The 16,794-nt window shown below is 50.5% G+C and overlaps 2 protein-coding genes across 2 annotated transcripts; one reads left to right on the top strand and one right to left on the bottom strand.

Moving 5' to 3' along the window:
• The first annotated feature begins 5,154 nt into the window (after nt 1-5,154).
• On the top strand, nt 5,155-11,854 carry KDM8 (lysine demethylase 8). The gene is made up of 8 exons (XM_039349651.1): nt 5,155-5,625; nt 5,698-5,870; nt 6,023-6,155; nt 6,444-6,485; nt 8,113-8,262; nt 8,682-8,774; nt 8,952-9,445; nt 11,543-11,854. Exons 1-7 carry the CDS (start codon nt 5,161-5,163, stop codon nt 9,114-9,116), a joined length of 1,221 nt encoding a protein of 406 aa, XP_039205585.1. The 5' UTR covers nt 5,155-5,160; the 3' UTR covers nt 9,117-9,445; nt 11,543-11,854.
• NSMCE1 (NSE1 homolog, SMC5-SMC6 complex component) lies at nt 9,269-14,733 on the bottom strand. Its single transcript, XM_039349653.1, has 7 exons — nt 14,573-14,733; nt 14,208-14,329; nt 13,670-13,747; nt 11,252-11,398; nt 11,028-11,144; nt 10,205-10,325; nt 9,269-9,835 (listed from the first exon to the last, which is right to left on the bottom strand). Exons 1-7 carry the CDS (start codon nt 14,688-14,690, stop codon nt 9,750-9,752), a joined length of 789 nt encoding a protein of 262 aa, XP_039205587.1. The 5' UTR covers nt 14,691-14,733; the 3' UTR covers nt 9,269-9,749.
• Between the last annotated feature and the right edge of the window lie 2,061 nt (nt 14,734-16,794).

Below are 16,794 nucleotides of genomic sequence, written 5' to 3'. Positions count from 1 at the left end.
GTAATTGTGAGAGGGACCTAGGAGTCCTAGTGCAGAGCTTTTCAACAGGCGGTACGTGTACCATTTGTGGTACATTAATGAGTGGCAGGTGGTACGCAGCCTGCCTAGCCAAGTGTAGTGGGGGAGGGAAAGAGCCAGCTCAGGCAAGGACTTGCAGTGAGAGAGTCCTCTGGAGCTGCAAAGGCCCCAGGCTCACTTCTGGCTCACCCTCCCCCATGAGAAAGGAGGAGGAGACGTAAACAGGAGAGGCTATAAAAGGAGGCACTTTGGGCAGGAGAGGGAGAGAGAAAAAGCAGCAGCCTTGGGAGGAGGCAGAGTCAGCTGCACGGGAGGGGGAGGTTGGGGGGAGAGGAGATCAAGCAGGCTGGCCATGAGCTGATCTACGACTGCTGTGGCAGCCACCTGTGCTGGCAGCAGCAAACAGGCAAGAAATGCAACGGGGAAGGGGTCGCCCTCCAAAAGGAATGAAAAAAGGCAGCAATGGCTGGAGGTGAGGCATGGAGGAGGGAAGAAGATGGAGAGTGGAAGGATTCTTATGTGCTTTTGTGACTTTGAAGTTATGGGATTTGTGCAATGAGGGCTTTGTGTTTTTAAGGAGTGTTTGGCAATTTCTATTTGGCTGATGGTGTTAGCTTCTATTGCTCTGCTGTTGTTAGCTGTAAGTTTTGCTGCAAGGGATTTTGAAGTATTTTTCTCCTGAATGGATTTTGCCTGTAGCATTCCTTTACTTATGAATGGAGCCATTTGGGGAGGTTGCCTTAGCCGGCAGCCAGTACCTACATTTTGTTTTCTTCCCTAAGTGCCAGCTACGCTCCTTACTTTCCTTTCTAGCCAGTAGCTAATTCTTAAAGGGGAATGTGCCTTTTTAAGCTAGTTCACTCAGCAGCTTGTCTTTTCTGTCTCTGGAGGCCTTTCCTTGTTTGATCAATATATGGAAGAGGGAAAATATGGGGGGGGGTTCAAATTCTTCCTTCAGAAGGAGATGAGAATGAGAAAAAGGGAGGCAGGGAAGGGAGGGAGGAAAGGAAGTCCCGCCTTAGCACTTGGCCACCAGCAGCTCTGCCATTAACTTTGCTTGTCAAAAGGTTGCAGAAGGGGATCACATGACCCTGGAACACTATGACCATTATAAATATGAATCAATACCACATCTGGAATACTGCAGCCAATTTTGGTCACCATACTACAATAAAGATGTTGAGACTTTGGGAAAAGTTCAGAGAAGAGGAACTAAAATGATCACAGGCCTGGAGACTAAAACATATGAAGAACAGCTGCAGGACTTGGGTTTGGCTAGTCTAAAGAAAAGAAAAAACAGAGGTGACATGATAGCAATATTCCAGTATTTGAGGGGCTTGTTGTTGATTAAAAGAAGCTCATTAGCAAGAAAGCTGCTGCCACAAGTCATCCCAACGGTAGCCCAGATCAACTTCAGTAGAGTCCCATGATTTGGTACTAAAGATTTTCCATTTTCTCTGAGCTTGTTTCTAAAGAATCATTTTAATTGTTTATTTTTCTTTTGTGTAGGTGTATTTATTTATTTGAAGGATCATTATGGTTGTCCAACTTAGACATGACTCAGTGCAGTATACAAAAAAATAATGAAACACAAAAAAACAGCACATGCTGCTAAAACCCAAGACCATAAAGTCAACATATGCTATCATTATATACTGGGAACTCTGCTCATCCTGACTCAAGCACCCAGACTGGCAAATGTTTCTCCATCTGAAATGATGCTTAACTTAAACCACAGCTTCATAAATAGAAAGCCATGATATAAATAAAATATTAGGTATACTCATTCTCACCACCACCTTTACCCCTCTCCAGGAACAACAAACACAGGTTCCGTAAGGAGAGATGTCACTCTAAGCTTGATAGTCTTCCTGAATTCACAAGTCTTGGTCCTTCAAGGAGAGTCACTCTTTCTTGGGCCTTGCCACATTAATCTTGCTTTATTTTGTTTCTGTGACCTCTGCAGTAATGAGAACCAAGCAGTTATTGGAGTTTGCTGACATTCACATATTTTGTTTTATTTTAAAAGTGTTGCCAGCATCTGCATGTACCACAAATTAAATTAGGTTTGAATTTTATTGCCTCTTTTATTTAATTTATCTTAGCTGTTGCATTCAAGCTGTGAACCAGCTGTTGTCTGTGAAAAAAAGAATGTTAATTTGAGGGGAACAATTTCTACCATGGATGCTAAGTAATCACTCTGGAAATTATATCTACTGAGCCTTCGTGATTGTTGCATTGTCTACTTTAGACTCTAGAGCTGGCCAGGGCCTGACCTAGTAACCTACTCAGCCTTGGGGAAGACACCACACAGTCAGATGCCACTTCTCAGAGCAGCTCTTTCCAACCACCGATGTCTCTGTTCTTATTAAGCAGAGAATACCAAAACCTTCGCTTCCATGGCGCACAGAACGCAGCCAAGGGAGACTCCTGAAGGCAGAGACCCTCAAGGGATCAAACAACATTCAGGGGAATGCAGGTCTGTTCTTTAAATTAGTTCCCACTAGACTCATCTCCTTCAGACACAGTGCACAGCAATTCCCACCATCGTCCACTTATCTTTCTCAGCCACCTCACTTTGTCCCAGAGTATTTGGAAATCTGACTTTCCAATCTGGGACAAGATGGAGTGGGGACACTTTTCATAAAAGGATTGAGGATTCACAAAGCAACATGAACACTTCTTCAAAAAGACTGGGGTTAAGTAAATGCAGAACACTGACTCCTGCTTTCTGGCCTGTTCTGTCTAGAAGCTTTAATCATGCCCATGCGTGCACTGAGATCTTGAAGACTGCTTTGCAAGCTGGTTTTTCTTGGAGTAGAAAAGCAAGGCTAAGAAGGGCGAGCATGGCCATCAGTCACACTAAGCAGAGCCATTCCAGAGTGATAGCCACAATTGTTGCTTTTAGGCCTTGCTTTTCCACTAAGAAAGCCTTTTAAATTTTTGCTAAGATTGTGGTAGATTTTTTTGTCTTCCAAGGTATGCACATACACAGACACAAGGGTTGGAGCAGAAGAAATAAGCTGTTGTGTCTGAAAATCACCAAGAGTCTCTCTGAATAAATGGGTATTGACAGGTATGGAGGTTGGCTATATGACTCCTCATATATCTGGAAGGGTATTCAGGGCTTCAAAAGTAATCAAAACCTATTGGAGCAGGATGAAAGCAAGGGGTGGCTTCTGGATAGCCACTGAGCAGAATGAACTGGATCCCAGCACTGAACCCACGTCTCATGGGTGGGAGAGCCAGCCCCAGGCACTGCCTTCAAAGTGGCCAGAAAGACCGGTCAACCCAAGCCTACCATTTTTTGAAAGTTTGCCATGCTTGCTGCCCAACTTAAAAAGTGCCAGACCTTGGTTAACTGGCCAACCTCAACATTCAGAGGCCTGTGAGTGTTGCTGCAGGCCTAAATTTTACAGGAACAAAATGGAAGTTTACACTGGAATAACGTTCTAGATAAAATCTAATATTGTACAAACACTAGAAGTCCAGATTCTTCCATAAAACCACTCCAGTACCACAAACACAAATTATATACAGGACTATACTGTTTATCTGATCCAAATTATGAGAAGTTGAAAGACATCCAGTAGGTTGCAATTAACCTTGCAGACTGGGCATTTATCAAGCTGTTTGATTCTCAGAAGGGAATTCTTCAGAGCCTCTTGGATGGGAAAGGAGGCCACCAAGTTACCTAAACTGCACATGCTCCCCTCAGAGGAGCCTACTTAGGGCAGTTGCTTCTTCTCTCGGCAGCACCTTTACCTGGGCAGAGCAAGTAAAGCAGAGGACCCTCCAGATATTCTGAACCTTTTGAGCAGCTCCGGGACATCGCAGCTTCAGCCCCATTTCTGGACCCCCTTAGCTGACCATGCCTTGAAGCAACCAGGGCAGAGGTAGCTTTAAGATAACCCCGAGCAGTTAACATCTGGCAAATCAAGGCCAACCATAACACTGCAACACTGCGGGAGGGAGGGGGCAGGGCGGTGTCTGCTGGCAACACCCAGCAGTAGCTTGGGCTCCCCTAGGGAAGGGCTGTCCCAGGAAGCTTGCGTCCTTTTACCTGGTGTGCAGGCCCAATGACCCCCACCACGTAGGCGGATTACTTGCAAATAAAGCGGTTACTGGGAAGCAAGTCCCAAAGGGGCAGACCCCCCCCTGCTTGGAGTGGACCCCCCATATATACCCCTTGGGAAAGCGGGCGTTGCCATGAGCCAGTCAGGCAAACTCCCAACCTTACAAGCCAGTCATCGGGAGCGGCGGCCAAAGGTGACAAGGTAAGCAAGACTTTTGTTTCACAATTCATTTAACGCAGAGCTCTCCCCAGCGCCTTCGCAACGGCCTTCCCGAGCAAGAGGCGGCAGAGAGCAGGTGGCTCCGCAGGGCCTCCTTTCTCTTCCCGGAGCTCCACGCAAGAGATGCCAGGAGCTGCAGCTGTTTCGGTCGGCTGCACAATCATAATACCGTAATACAGTGTTTCCCAAACTTGACAATTTTAAGGCATGTGGACTTCAACTCCCAGAATTCCACAGCCAGCGTTGCTGGCTGTGGAATTCTGGGAGTTGAAGTCCACATGCCTTAAAATTGTCAAGTTTGGGAAACACTGCCGTAATAGATTCGAATAGTTTTTCTCAACCTTGGCAATGGGTGGACTTCAACTCCCAGAATTCCCAAACCGACATAGCAGAATTCTGGGAGTTGACGTCCACGCATCTTTAAACTGCCACGGTTGAGAAAAACTTGAAAGGGCCGCCGGACGAACGCTGGGCCACGAGCACCACCCCCGGCGACGCCCGCTGACCGCCCCGGCCGTGAGGGCGAGTCCGAAATTCAACCCGCGGCTGCGTGGGGCGGGGCACCGGCTGAACTCGCCCACGGGGGGCGGGGCTTGGGCCTGCAGTTTGCCGAAAGCTCCTCCCCTGCCACTTCGCGGCAGCGCCATTAAGGGCCGCCCAGCCCCGCCCACGCAGCGACTCATTAGCAGCAGCTCGCCCCCTAGCGTCCTGCTGGGTAACGCCGCGCACGAGCCGCGGGGGGTGAAGCGAGCGTCTGCGCAGGCGCGGAGCTCTCGCGGCGCCTCGGAGTGACGCGATGTGGGCGCCGCTCCCGGCCAGAGGATCGTGGGCGGGCGGGCGGGCGGCCATGAGCGGGGCGCCGACTGAGGGGGCGGCCTGGGCGGCACTGGAACCGGCGGAGGTGCTGCGCGCCGCGCGGGCCGGGCCGGGCCTGGACGCGGGCGAGGTGGGCGTGGGCCCGGCGGCGCTGCTGAGGGAGACGGCGGCGCTGCTGGGCCAGGCCGAGGCGCCGGGCGGGTGGCCGGCGGCGGCGCGGGAGGCCTGCCTGCGGGCGGCCGAGCGGCTGGGCGACTGGGCGTGGGAGCGGCTGCAGGAGGGACCTTGGCATCGCGTGGGCCGCGCCTGGCGCCGCCTCTTCGCTCACGCCTGCCTCCTGCGCGCGCTCTGCCTGTGCCGCGCGCGGGGGCCCTGCGCCGAGGCCCTGCGCGCCTGCGACCTGGGGTTGCTGCTGGGCGCGCCCGGCCCCGAGCTGGCCCGCCTGGCCGCGCTGCTGCAGCGCCTGCTGCCCGCCCCGGAGGGCCCGCCCTGCAAGGTAGGACGGCGGGGCGAGCGAGGCCCGAGGGGGAGGGGAGATCGCCCTCTGACCCCTCTCCACTCCTCGCAGAAGCCGCGCACGGAGCGCCCCCCGGCCCAGGGAGAGGCGGCGGCGGAGGGCGGCCCGGTGGCCCGGCTGCGGTGCCCGTCTCTGCAGCGCTTCCGCGAGCGCTTCCTCCTGCCCGGGGCGCCGCTGGTGCTGGAGGGCGTCGTGGACCACTGGCCCTGCCTGCGCAAGTGGAGGTGAGGGTCCCGCCGGTCGCCTAGGCTGCTCCGCGTTCCCTCTGCCCGGGCAGCCTGGACGCGATCCCTAGCGGGGAAAAGATCTGTAACGAGGTAGAGGAAGCGGGGCGGGTGAAATCTCTCGTTCCAACCTTTGGCTTTTCCTGCGGCAGCGTGGATTATCTCCTGCAGTTGGCCGGCCACCGCACCGTCCCAGTGGAGCTGGGTGCTCGCTACACCGACCAGGATTGGTCCCAAAACCTCATGACAGTCGGGGAATTCATCAGCCAGTACATCAAGCAGGAGGTCTGAGCTCTTTGTTCAGGGAAGTCCCAGGGACAGGGAAATGAATCAGTCTTGCTAACTTAATGGGGAAGTCTCCCTGGCAATATTTTGTGATCGAAAGGTATGGTAGCAGCGGTTTTAGTAGTGTGGGCTCAATTGCAAGATTTTGAGTTACAGAGAGCACCTCTTCATGGAAAATGAGAGGGCAGCGCTGGTGGTCTAGCTCAGTGTTTACGGGAATAAAGAATGTTTTTGTCTCCTTTGTTGTTCTACATGACTCAGTTTATTTCTTCTGCCTCTTCATTCCAGAATCCCAATGGATACCTTGCTCAGCACCAGCTTTTCGACCAGGTACATGCGGAAATTACTGCAGATCCTAGAAAACAGAGGTTCTCTTTGCCCTGAATCACACTCCAGAGTGTGTTCTCAGGGGCAAAAGGACTCATGCCCCCTTCAGCTACCCTTTACAGAGGGAGGTCTGTTGATAAAAAAAGATGTCAGATGCCTAACCCTCCCCCACCTCCAATTTATGAAAAATTATATGGCTGCCCAACTGAGTCTCAATGACTCTGGACAGCTTACAAGGATAAAAGCCCAATACAAAAACCACAAATGCAATAAATCTCTCAGTCTCCTGGCAACAAAAGTCAGATAAACCACTTAATGGGCTCCATCCCACTTGGGTCCCCTGCCCATTGGCAAAACCAGGTCTTCAGGGCCTTGCAAGAGTGTCAAAATGGGGGCCAATCTGTCTCATGGGGATGATGTTTCGTAGGGAGGGAGCCACCACAGAGAAGGCCTTTCTTGGTCCTACTAGATCAGGGGTAGGCAACCTTGGCTCTTTTATGACTCGTGGACTTCAACTCCCAGAATTCCTGAGCCAGCTATATTAAGCCTTACTGGGGAAGATCTTGTCCCTTGTAGACCAGCCATCTTATGTCATGCTGCTGCAGTACCTCTCTTCGCCCTGGAGCTCTCTGGATGTTTTGTTTCATGACTCTGGATGCAGCTCATGCATCATGCTGGCCTGGGTTGATGGGAGCTATGCCCCAAAACACTCCACCGGGGAAGGCTGCTGCTGCTGCCACTTGTTGCAGAGAGGAGTTGAAAGTAGGGCCCAGAGATTCCACAGCAAAAGTCCATTACCCAGTCCAGTGGTAAAGCTGCCATTGGTATTGTTGCATAGGGAGTACTGGATTGATGCTTCTTGCTATGGAAATATATTTGTATAAGATAGCCATGTTTAGTTTAAATGGCATTGAATTGAGTGTTATGGCTACATCCAGTATTATTTCAAATTTTTTTTAGCAAGCTTGCCCTGACTCCCTTTTCCTTATTCTTACTGAAGAGGCAGCCTGAGCAAGGAGAAGGGATCAATGAGCATGGTGGATTGAGACTGAGCATGGTAGATTGAGACTGAGCATGGTGGATCCCAAGGCAGAAATAATTTTGTCTATGGATTGTTACAGAGCACCATACAGTGTTGGGCTGAACATCTTTTGGGCAACATCCCACAGACTAGCTGGGGGGGGGGGAGTTTCAGACTGTGGAGCCCAAATTTGGTTGTCAGTCTCTGAGATATGCAAGCCAAAGGAGTATAATATACAGCGTGTACGAGAGGCAAGTGTCCTGTCCAGATGGAGGGAAAGCAACTGCTGCCAGCTCTCAGGGGAGCAAATGGGGTTGATCCAGCAAACAAAAGTGCTAGCCTAGTACCTCCTAACATTGCTGGAGAAGAGTTACAAGTTTACATACATAATATACAGCTGATGTCATATGCTGATGAAAGGCTTGTGTCATCTTATTTCTCATTCTGTCTGGTGCTTTTACACTATATGTTTTACAGTGTACATTTTAAATTCCCATAAGCCACCTAAGCATTTTAATGGAAAGGTGCCTACAGATCTTGCTCTCAGCATGATGCAATAAAATAAATCAGACTCACTCTTGGCTTTTACTTCTGACGGGGTATCGCCAGATCCCAGAGCTGAAGGAAGACATTGGCATCCCGGACTATTGTTGCCTGGGCAAAAACGAGGAAGAGGAGATCACCATCAATGCCTGGTTTGGTCCATCCGGGACCATCTCACCTCTTCACCAGGATCCACAACACAATTTCTTGGTCCAGGTTTGTTTACCTCCTTCAGAGATTTTTGCCAGGAAAGAAGCGATGCTGACCCCTTGTCATTTTTCACGTAATATTTTGGGCAGTAGTTTGCTCTGGACCACCATCTTTACCCAACTTCTGGCACCGCCCAAAATGCATTTCCCACAGCCTCAATTGGACCAAAGTATTGATGGGGCACTAGAGATATTTGCTGGGTATTCCAAGTGCCTTCACAGCAGGTTGCTACTTTCGCCCCGTGAATTAGTAGAAGAAAGAGTCCTGTCAGTGGCTTTCCTTCTACTCTTGGGGTGTGAAGAAACCTGGGGCCATCCCTGCAAGGGCCTAGCCTGGAATATCTGAATGAGAGAAGGGCAGGTAGGTGATCAAAGTACATCTCCCCATCATGACAGGCAATTATCTTTTTGTGTTCCCATTTTCAGGTGATGGGACGCAAATATATCCGCCTGTTCTCTCCTGATCAGTCTGAAAAACTGTATCCACATGAAGGCCACCTTCTTCACAACACCAGCCAGGTGAGCGACTTATGAAACAATGGCCACTAGTTGTCAGTGATTTTTAAAGCTGGTAGCCCAAAAAGGCTTTGCCACAGGTGTGTAGGGACAGACATTCCTTCCCCATCTTCTGAGGGTAGAAGGAGGGCTATTAAGCTTCTTGAAGTGTCTAGTCTAAAAAACCCATTTCCTTTTCAGGTCGATGTGGAAAACCCTGACTTAGAGAAGTTCCCTAAGTTCAAGGCAGCTGCATTTCAAGACTGTATCTTGAGCCCTGGAGAGGTCCTGTTTATCCCGGCCAGCTACTGGCATCATGTTCGAGCCCTGGACACCAGCTTCTCTGTGAGCTTCTGGTGGTCCTAATTTATCCTGAGAACAGAACAGGCGTTTCAAGAGGAACCAAGAAGGCCATGTTAGAAAGCCATGGCTGATCCAAGACAAGCACACCCACAAGCAGAATACACTAGTCTTCTAAGGCCGCCTATTTCCAAATGCACTGGAATAACACACTTTGCAATACTCAATCCCAAGTTTATTTTGTCAGTAAAAAATACGTCACTTGCAGTTACCAACATTAAGGCAAGTCATCCCGCAGGAGTCCCAAAGGGATCGGTTCTTGGGCAAAATATGCAAGGAAATTAAAATTCCCTAATGGATCTACAACCCACTCAAGTCCCACCAGTTCAGAGAAGGTGAGTGATGCCAACATCAAAATGTCTTTAGGAAGAGGCAAGGATGGCCCACTGGGTGAGTGGAGTAGGAGCTCAGGCGTATCCTGGCTTTAAGTGGGATAGCACCCCTTTATAAAATAAAGGAGAAATGTTGAGGATAATGCTCCATAGGCAGTAAATAAGTGGCAGGCCAATTGCCCAATCACCTTTCAAAGCAAAAAAAGGCAAAATGGCTGCCAATAAAAATGGCAGACAAGCCCTTGCAGTTTCAGATGCCCCCAGAGAAAGAACCTGCTCCTCCGTCTCATCCGAAAGGTGGCGGCTGTTACTGTTGCTGCCTGGAGCCCATCCTGGAGGCCTTCCTGCTCTCTCTCCTGGCACTTGAGGGCAAGTGGCTGGGAGGATGGAAGTCTGCATTGCAAAGGAGAAAATGCAGGATGAGCTGAAGAAGGAAGATAAGCCAGTGTGTGTTGGCTCACGTCCCAAAGCCAGCACTTTTATGGTGATGGCAGGACATCTCGTTCAATGAAAGGCTTTGGCTCCAAGGTCCCTGGTCAGGCTACTTTTCCACGTTTTAAAATGTTATTGTTTTCATTTGGTCGTCCCCTCTAAAAAGCCTCGATCTGAATGAGGCTGCATTTTCCAGCATAATGTCTCACAGTACTTTAAAGTGAAAGAAAGGCCAAATCAACCATATTGATCAGATACTGCGGCCAGATTGCCCTCATCTCTATATGAAAAACGTGTCCACAGGCAGACAGGCCACCCTGAAGTTTTTACCTGGAATCTTGTGAGGCCAAAACTGTTTGCAGTGAGGGCAACGTGGCTCTGGTTGCGCTTGGAAGTACTTGGAAAGGCAAGAGCAATGGAGCACTATTCCACAATCCTCACACACTTGACTCTGAAATGGAAGCAGTCCCATTAACGTTGAATCAGGTGTACAGATCAAGGAGATGCCCAGGTCTCTGAGTAAATAACTTTGTCCCTTAAGGTTCTTCAGAGGTTTTGATGGGTTGGGACAAAACGATGCTGCCAGAATCTTAAGGCCCTCATCTCCCTCCAAGGGAAGCAAGGCTGTAGCAGCTCTCCCTAGAGTGACTTGGCTAAGCTTGTCCTCTGTTCTATCGCTACCAGCCGCCCTATAGGAGAGTCTAGAAATGCATTATGTGGTTTGTAAGTATTATAAAAGCCTTGTGCATTCGAGTGACGTGTCACTCGGGCCTCCAGAACAGACACTTACAAGGAGGAGGACCCTCCAACTTTTGCTGAGCTGGGAGCCCTGCTTCCAGAGAGGCTGCTTCTGAATTAATCCAAGGAAAAGTTGCTAAATTGGCAGGAATTCACCCAAGGGATTGACCAGTTTAATGTGGAGGGTTTGGGGTTTCTTTTTGCAACTTGGCCTATTAACCTACTTACAGATAGAAACTGCAGGACAGCAACTGTGTTAGTCTGCAGTAGACAAACATTAGGAGCCTGGTAGCCCTTTTTTCTACTAACAGATTTTATTGCAAGCTGCAGCTGATGAAAGTTCATTAATTACTACTGGTTTTTTAAGCTGGTCCATGTCTCTGGCACCTGCAACAAGATGGGCTGATAGAGTTACCTGAACAGAAAGGCTGTGGCAGATGTGGCATTTCCGGGCAGACTCCGGGTAATGGCGAAAGATGTATTGCTCCAGTTCAAGGATGCTGCGGATGTGCAGGGTGTACTCCCCTTCTTTCTGTAAAACAAATAAGCTGTCAATCACCCTTGGAGCCCACCATCCCCACCTCCCCCCTGGGCAGGAGATGTGGTTATGTGCCTGTCGTCTCTGAGGCCCTTGCCCACCTCACACAACCACTTCTTCTGCACCAGCTGTTGAAGCACTTGCTCCACCTCCATCTTCTTCATTTTCTTTGGCTTCAACTGGTCAGCCAAGTTCAAGATCTTGGTGGATGATGCAAAGCCATTCCCAGACAACAGGATCAGGTCCAGCTGCAGAAACAAAGGACCTATGAAACTATTTCCCCGGGCAGACATGGAGCGCCACGTGTTAGGCGTCAGCCCCCTGCCCCCATAGTTTCCAGTCAGGAATGGTGTGACCTGAAGGGTTATTTCTCGCCTCTCTTGCCCCAACAGAACCTAAGAGGCAGAACGCCTTCACTTTCAAGACTCCTACAATAAGTGAGATTCCATTGCATCCCTGGTCCCCACACGGCCACACCAATGTCCAGGGACACGCTCTTGTGGCATCCCTTCCTCAAATGGACCAAGTCTAAGGACTGCCCTCCCCAAAGGACATTTCTGCTCAGACCTACAGAATGTCCTCCAATTGCTTTGCAGCCTCGTCCAATGGAGAAGATTTGTCTCGGTAGGAACTAAAACTATCATCCACAAAAGTTTAATGTGTTTTTCTTGGAATAGATAAATAATGGCTACAGCCCTGGAAAATTAGTACTGTATTTTTATTTTCATCTCTGCAGACCATCTTACACATCACACATGGATCAAAAAAGAAAAGAGAAAAATAGCTGTAACCTAAAATTAGTGATATGCTTCAAGAAAAAACAAGGATAACAGAATTTCAGGTCAGGAATACATCCTGCAGAACCACCTCCACTTCATCAGTCCATTCCAGAAAAGTTTTTGTGATTGGTCATCTCCAACTATTTGTATTATTCCAACAAAAAAGAATCTCTGTAGCTCAGAGTTTAACTATGGGGTTCTTGGTGCTCTCTGAGCTGGATTGTTTGCTTGCGGACGTTTCCTTACCCAACTAGGGAACATCATCAGTGCAATCCACCACCATCCTGTCAGTACCTATCCTTCCATCCCCCTACCATCCCAACTGATGAAGCTTCCTGGATGAGAAGTGAAATGTCTTCCTCAAGGAAAAAACAGCTCAGTCCCATTTTTGAAAAAGCACCTTTGAGACAACTATGACCCGGATGACTGAGAATCTCCATAGATATCATCAGTGCAACCAACAACTAAGCTCAGAGACCACCCAGGAGTCCTCACATGCATTATTTAGATCATATTCAGGCCACGTCACAAGACAAAATACTAGAGATCCAGGAGTTGCTAAAACTAACAGAAGATGTACAAGACAGCACCTACTCCTCTCCTCCTCGCTTTCCCAAAGAATTCTCTAGCAGAATTAATGGAGAGGAAGCAAATGGCACATTCTGGTTGAGGGGGATCTAAAGCTGGACCACATCATGGGCGCCAGTGCCTTCAACTGCTCCAGCTCTGAAAGCTAGTTCTCTAAGTTTTTTATAGGAAATCTATTATCTCAAACATTTAGCCACAAAAACCTTTGCAAACGTTCCTCAGAATTCTGTTAATTTCATCCCTCTATTCGAGTGTAGGCTTCAGTAGTTTGTGGAATGGAGGAAATGATACAAGGAACCCATAAATGGTCCAGAGGTTCACATGCCTCCAGCTTCTACCCCAACCAATTCCTAAAATCTATCCTATGAACAATCACATGTGAGGGATTTAAGCCAGGCACCTGTCCAGCTCGTGTAAACGCAATAAAATGTAAACGTTAAACAAATGGCGTTACTGTGGTGTCCAGAATTTATCTAATTCCATTTAGCAGAATCCCTCTACTTTCATCAGTAACTCCAATTCAAATCAATCACTGTTGTATTCTCAAAGTGCCTCAGATTGTGTGTTTCTGCTGCCTCTGCCATGAATCTATGCTGACCGCCCTCACAAGGCAGATGGAGCAGGACGGGGGTCCTCACAAGAACGTGACAAAAATCATGGTTGCGTTATCTTTCTCTGTTGCATGTCAACCAAGCTCTGGAGCAGGAAGCTGGCTGAGGAATTCTGGGAGTTGAAGTCCACAAGTCTTAAAGTGGCCAAGGTTGAGAAACCCTGCTCTGGAGGCTATTTTGCCCAGAGTTGGGAAGAGGCACTTCCTCCTGCATGGATTCTCCGGACAGACTGCCACAACCGGCAAGTGTCTCTGCCCCAGAAGAACGCTCTGCAACAACAATAGCACTTATATACCGCTTCACAGTGATTTACAGCCCACTCTAGGCGGTTTGCAGAATCAGCCTGTTGCGCCCAACACTCTGGGCCCCCCTTTTACCGACCTCAGAAGGATGGAAGTCAACCTTGAGCCCCTCAGGATCAAACTGCCGGCAGTCAGCAGAATTGGCTCATTTCCTCCCTGGTTTTGCTGCAAACATCTCTGCGCTTCTCTCGAGTAGCCACAGCAGCCGTCGTGGCATTCGTTAAAGATACCATACTTACTGTCTTTTTGAACAGCTCGAGCTCGTTTTCAGAGAAGTCACTTGCCATTTTGGTAATCTCGGTCTCCGCCAGATTCACCTGGGATTCAAAGAAGGCCCGGTGGAATTGGCTGCTGGGGGCAGGGGGGCGGGGGGGGGCTCGGCTCAGGCAAGCGCCGCCTCTGGCACGGAGGCCTCTAGAGCAGTGGTTCTCAACCTTTCTAATGCCGTTACCCCATAATACAGTTCCCCATGTTGCGGTGACCCCCAAGTGGGTGTAGCCACCAATAAGAGGGAATAGGACAGCTAGGGAAAAGGGAAAAAATGGCGGACCGCGTGGTTTGGCGACCCCCGTGAAATGGTCGTTCGACCCCAAATGGGGTCCCGACCCACAGGTTGAGAACCACTGCTCTAGAGACAGGGCCCCCGCCTTCCCTGGCCAGCCCCTCCTCGGCTGAAGGGCCGCAATCGCTGGGGAGGGGGAAAGGCTTCAAAGCCCCTCATTTCCCCCCCCCCCGACTTCTGCTGCTGCCCGAGCGGGGCCAGGGGCGCCGCCTTACCAGGGCGAAGTAGGCTTTCCCGCTGTCTTCCGCGGAGCCCTTCCGGATCTCCATGGACAAGGGCTGCAGCTGCACGTTCAGCCCGCCGATGAAGTCGTCCAGCGGGTCGGTCGCGCGCGGGGCTGGCAGGGGGCACAAGCGGGAAGCGCGTCACGCAGCCGCCCCCGAGGACCCCCCCCCGGCCTCGAGAGCGGGCGGCGGCAGCCCCGGGGGAGAGGCCTGGCGTGGGCCGAGGCGACCCCCGAGCGCCGGCCGGGCAGCTCCGCCGGTGTCTGCGCGCCAGGCGGGGAGGCGACCCCGGCCAGGGAGCCGCGAGCCCCCCCCCCCGACAAGGGCCAGGTGGGCGGGGATGGCCCCCCACTCACTCGGGTGCCGCTGGCAGCACAGCCGGCGCAGCCGCTCCGCCTCGGCCGCCTCCACCACGCCGCGGGCCAGCAGCGCCTGCAGGAAGCGCCGCTGCGCGTCGTTCTGCGCGGCGGCCATGGCGGGCGGGGGCGGGGCTCCGACGGGGGCGCGGCTTCCGCGCGCTTTCCGGGCGCGGCAGCTCGGAGGCGCGCCTCCTCCAGTCTCCAGAGCGCCCTCTGGCGGCCTGCGCCGAGCCGGCGGGCGGAGGGGCGCGTCGCCTCTCTGGGCGCGGCTGCTCCGACGGCTTGCCCGGGGAGGCTCCTCCGCTGGCACGGAAAGGAGAGCCCTCAACCCGACCTGGGCAAGAAGCAGCCCGACTCGAGGAAGCGTTGGAGGGGGCGAAGGAAAGGGCAGCTCCGGGAGGCGTCTGGAAGCGACGGCCTCGAAAGCGCGGGAACTGTCCCGGCAGCGGGGTCCCCTCCGCCCGTGCTGGGCTGCTGGGGGAGCACCCGTACGGGCCTGCCTCCCTGCCCGCACTGCAATTGTATTTTTATCTAGCTCTTTTTATATGCAACTCAAGGCGGTGAACGTTAATACAGAACATAGAATCCTAGGTCTGAAGGAGACCTCAGAGGTCTTCCAGTCCAGCCCTCTGCTCAAGGAAAGAGCCTTATGCCTTCCCGGTGTGATCCCATTTATCCTTCAATAGACTAGACATACCCAATCCCTACAACCCTTCCACATACAATTTAGCATCCAGGCCCCTAGTCATCTTTGTGGCTCTTTTTGCATGAGTCTCAACATCTTTTTTCTATCGTGGTGACCAAAACTGGATGCAGTGTTCCAAGTGTGGCCTTACCAAGGCATTGTAAAGTGGTACTAACACTTCTCGTGATCTTGATTCTATCCCTGTTAATGCAGCCTAGCACTGTGTTGGCCTTTTTGGCCGCTGCAGAAGATGGCCGGCTCATACACAAGGGGTGATCCACTAGGCAGGACACCTAATTCCACAGTTGCTGCTCTTGAGCCAGGCACTTCCTATTCTGCACCTATGCACTTGGTTATACCTACTTAGTACTCCTTTCTATTTTCTCCCCAACAATCACCCTGTGATGATTGGGCTGAGAGGGATTGGCTCAATGCCACCCAGCCAACCTTCATACCTAAAGCAGGACTAGAACTCACCCCCTCCTTCACCAACTCTCCAAACTGGCCTTCATGTTGCCATCTTCTGGACCAAGGAAGCAACCCTGCCCTCTGGAACACCATCCCCGAGACAGGCATGGGGGTCCTCGAAGGCCTCAAAGACCTTGCAAAGTATGAGCCGAGTCTGCTAGTGAAGCCCATGTTGTGTGTTGTTGGTGGCTCTGGTTTTTTAATCCAGGCTGCCATGTGCTTGTTTTGGGGTTGTTTTGTGTCTGTAAATCACTATTTGTTCTGGCGACTGCCTGGACTGCTCTCTGCAGTTTTCTGGTCAAACGTTTTGGGAGCAATTAGCCCTTGCATCCTTCCTAGGGCTGAGTGAAAGTGACTGTCCTCAAGTGACTCAGCAGGCTTTGTGCCTAAGATGGGACTAGAACTCAGGGCCTCTTGGTTTTTAGCCTGGTGCCTTAAATCCGCTTCAATCCAGCTTGATATTGTGGTTATGGCAAAAAATGCTGACTCTCTAAGCACACACACAAACTCGAAAAATCGTCAAAGGATTCAAAGTGCGTATTATGCAAAGAAGCAGAAGAAACAGATCATATACTCAGCTCATGCAAGATCATACTAACTGATTATAAGCACTACCCAGTTGCCAAAATTATGATGTGCCACTAATAAAAAAATTGCTAGGAAAATAACATTGAAAAAGTAGTAAAAAATGAACAGGTTAAAATATTGTGGGTTCTTGGAAAGAACACAGTGCATATGAACGCAACATCAGCTTAAAAAATGGCAGCTGTGTCTTCATATTGTTGTGTATAGCATATAGAACATATGGCTGACTGCGATGGACCATAATCATTTATGCCATACTGGTGGCCTTTAGACCACTTTTAAGTACATCATAGGGGTGTGATGGCTCAACAGTTAAAGATGCTGAGCTTGTCAGCTGGAAAGCTGATAGCCTGGTTTGGAGACCCAAGGGTTGCATGATGGGGTGAACTCCTGTTACTTGCCCCCTGCTTATGTAGCAGTTGGAAAGCATGCAAATGTGAGTAAATAGCTAATACTTTGGTGAGTAAGTAACAGCATTCTG

Source organism: Crotalus tigris, unplaced genomic scaffold, assembly GCF_016545835.1.
Source record: "Crotalus tigris isolate CLP2741 ecotype Arizona unplaced genomic scaffold, ASM1654583v1 scf7180000018301.7375997, whole genome shotgun sequence".
In the NCBI taxonomy this organism is placed as follows: Eukaryota; Metazoa; Chordata; class Lepidosauria; order Squamata; family Viperidae; genus Crotalus; species Crotalus tigris.
Note: the sequence above shows the minus strand (reverse complement) of the source record. Positions and strands in the feature narration are given on the sequence as shown.

Excerpts from the sequence above, each read along its gene's own strand:
- KDM8 (XM_039349651.1), top strand. The coding sequence starts at position 5,161 with ATGAGCGGGGCGCCGACTGAGGGGGCGGCCTGGGCGGCACTGGAACCG. Across the intron at positions 6,486-8,112 it reads AGCACCAGCTTTTCGACCAG|ATCCCAGAGCTGAAGGAAGA; the intron begins GTACATGCGGAA and ends GGGTATCGCCAG. Across the intron at positions 8,775-8,951 it reads TTCTTCACAACACCAGCCAG|GTCGATGTGGAAAACCCTGA; the intron begins GTGAGCGACTTA and ends TTTCCTTTTCAG.
- NSMCE1 (XM_039349653.1), bottom strand. The coding sequence starts at position 14,690 with ATGGCCGCCGCGCAGAACGACGCGCAGCGGCGCTTCCTGCAGGCGCTG. Across the intron at positions 13,748-14,207 it reads GGAAAGCCTACTTCGCCCTG|GTGAATCTGGCGGAGACCGA; the intron begins GTAAGGCGGCGC and ends TTTGAATCCCAG. Across the intron at positions 10,326-11,027 it reads GCCACAGCCTTTCTGTTCAG|AGTCAAGTGTGTGAGGATTG; the intron begins GTAACTCTATCA and ends CTTCCATTTCAG.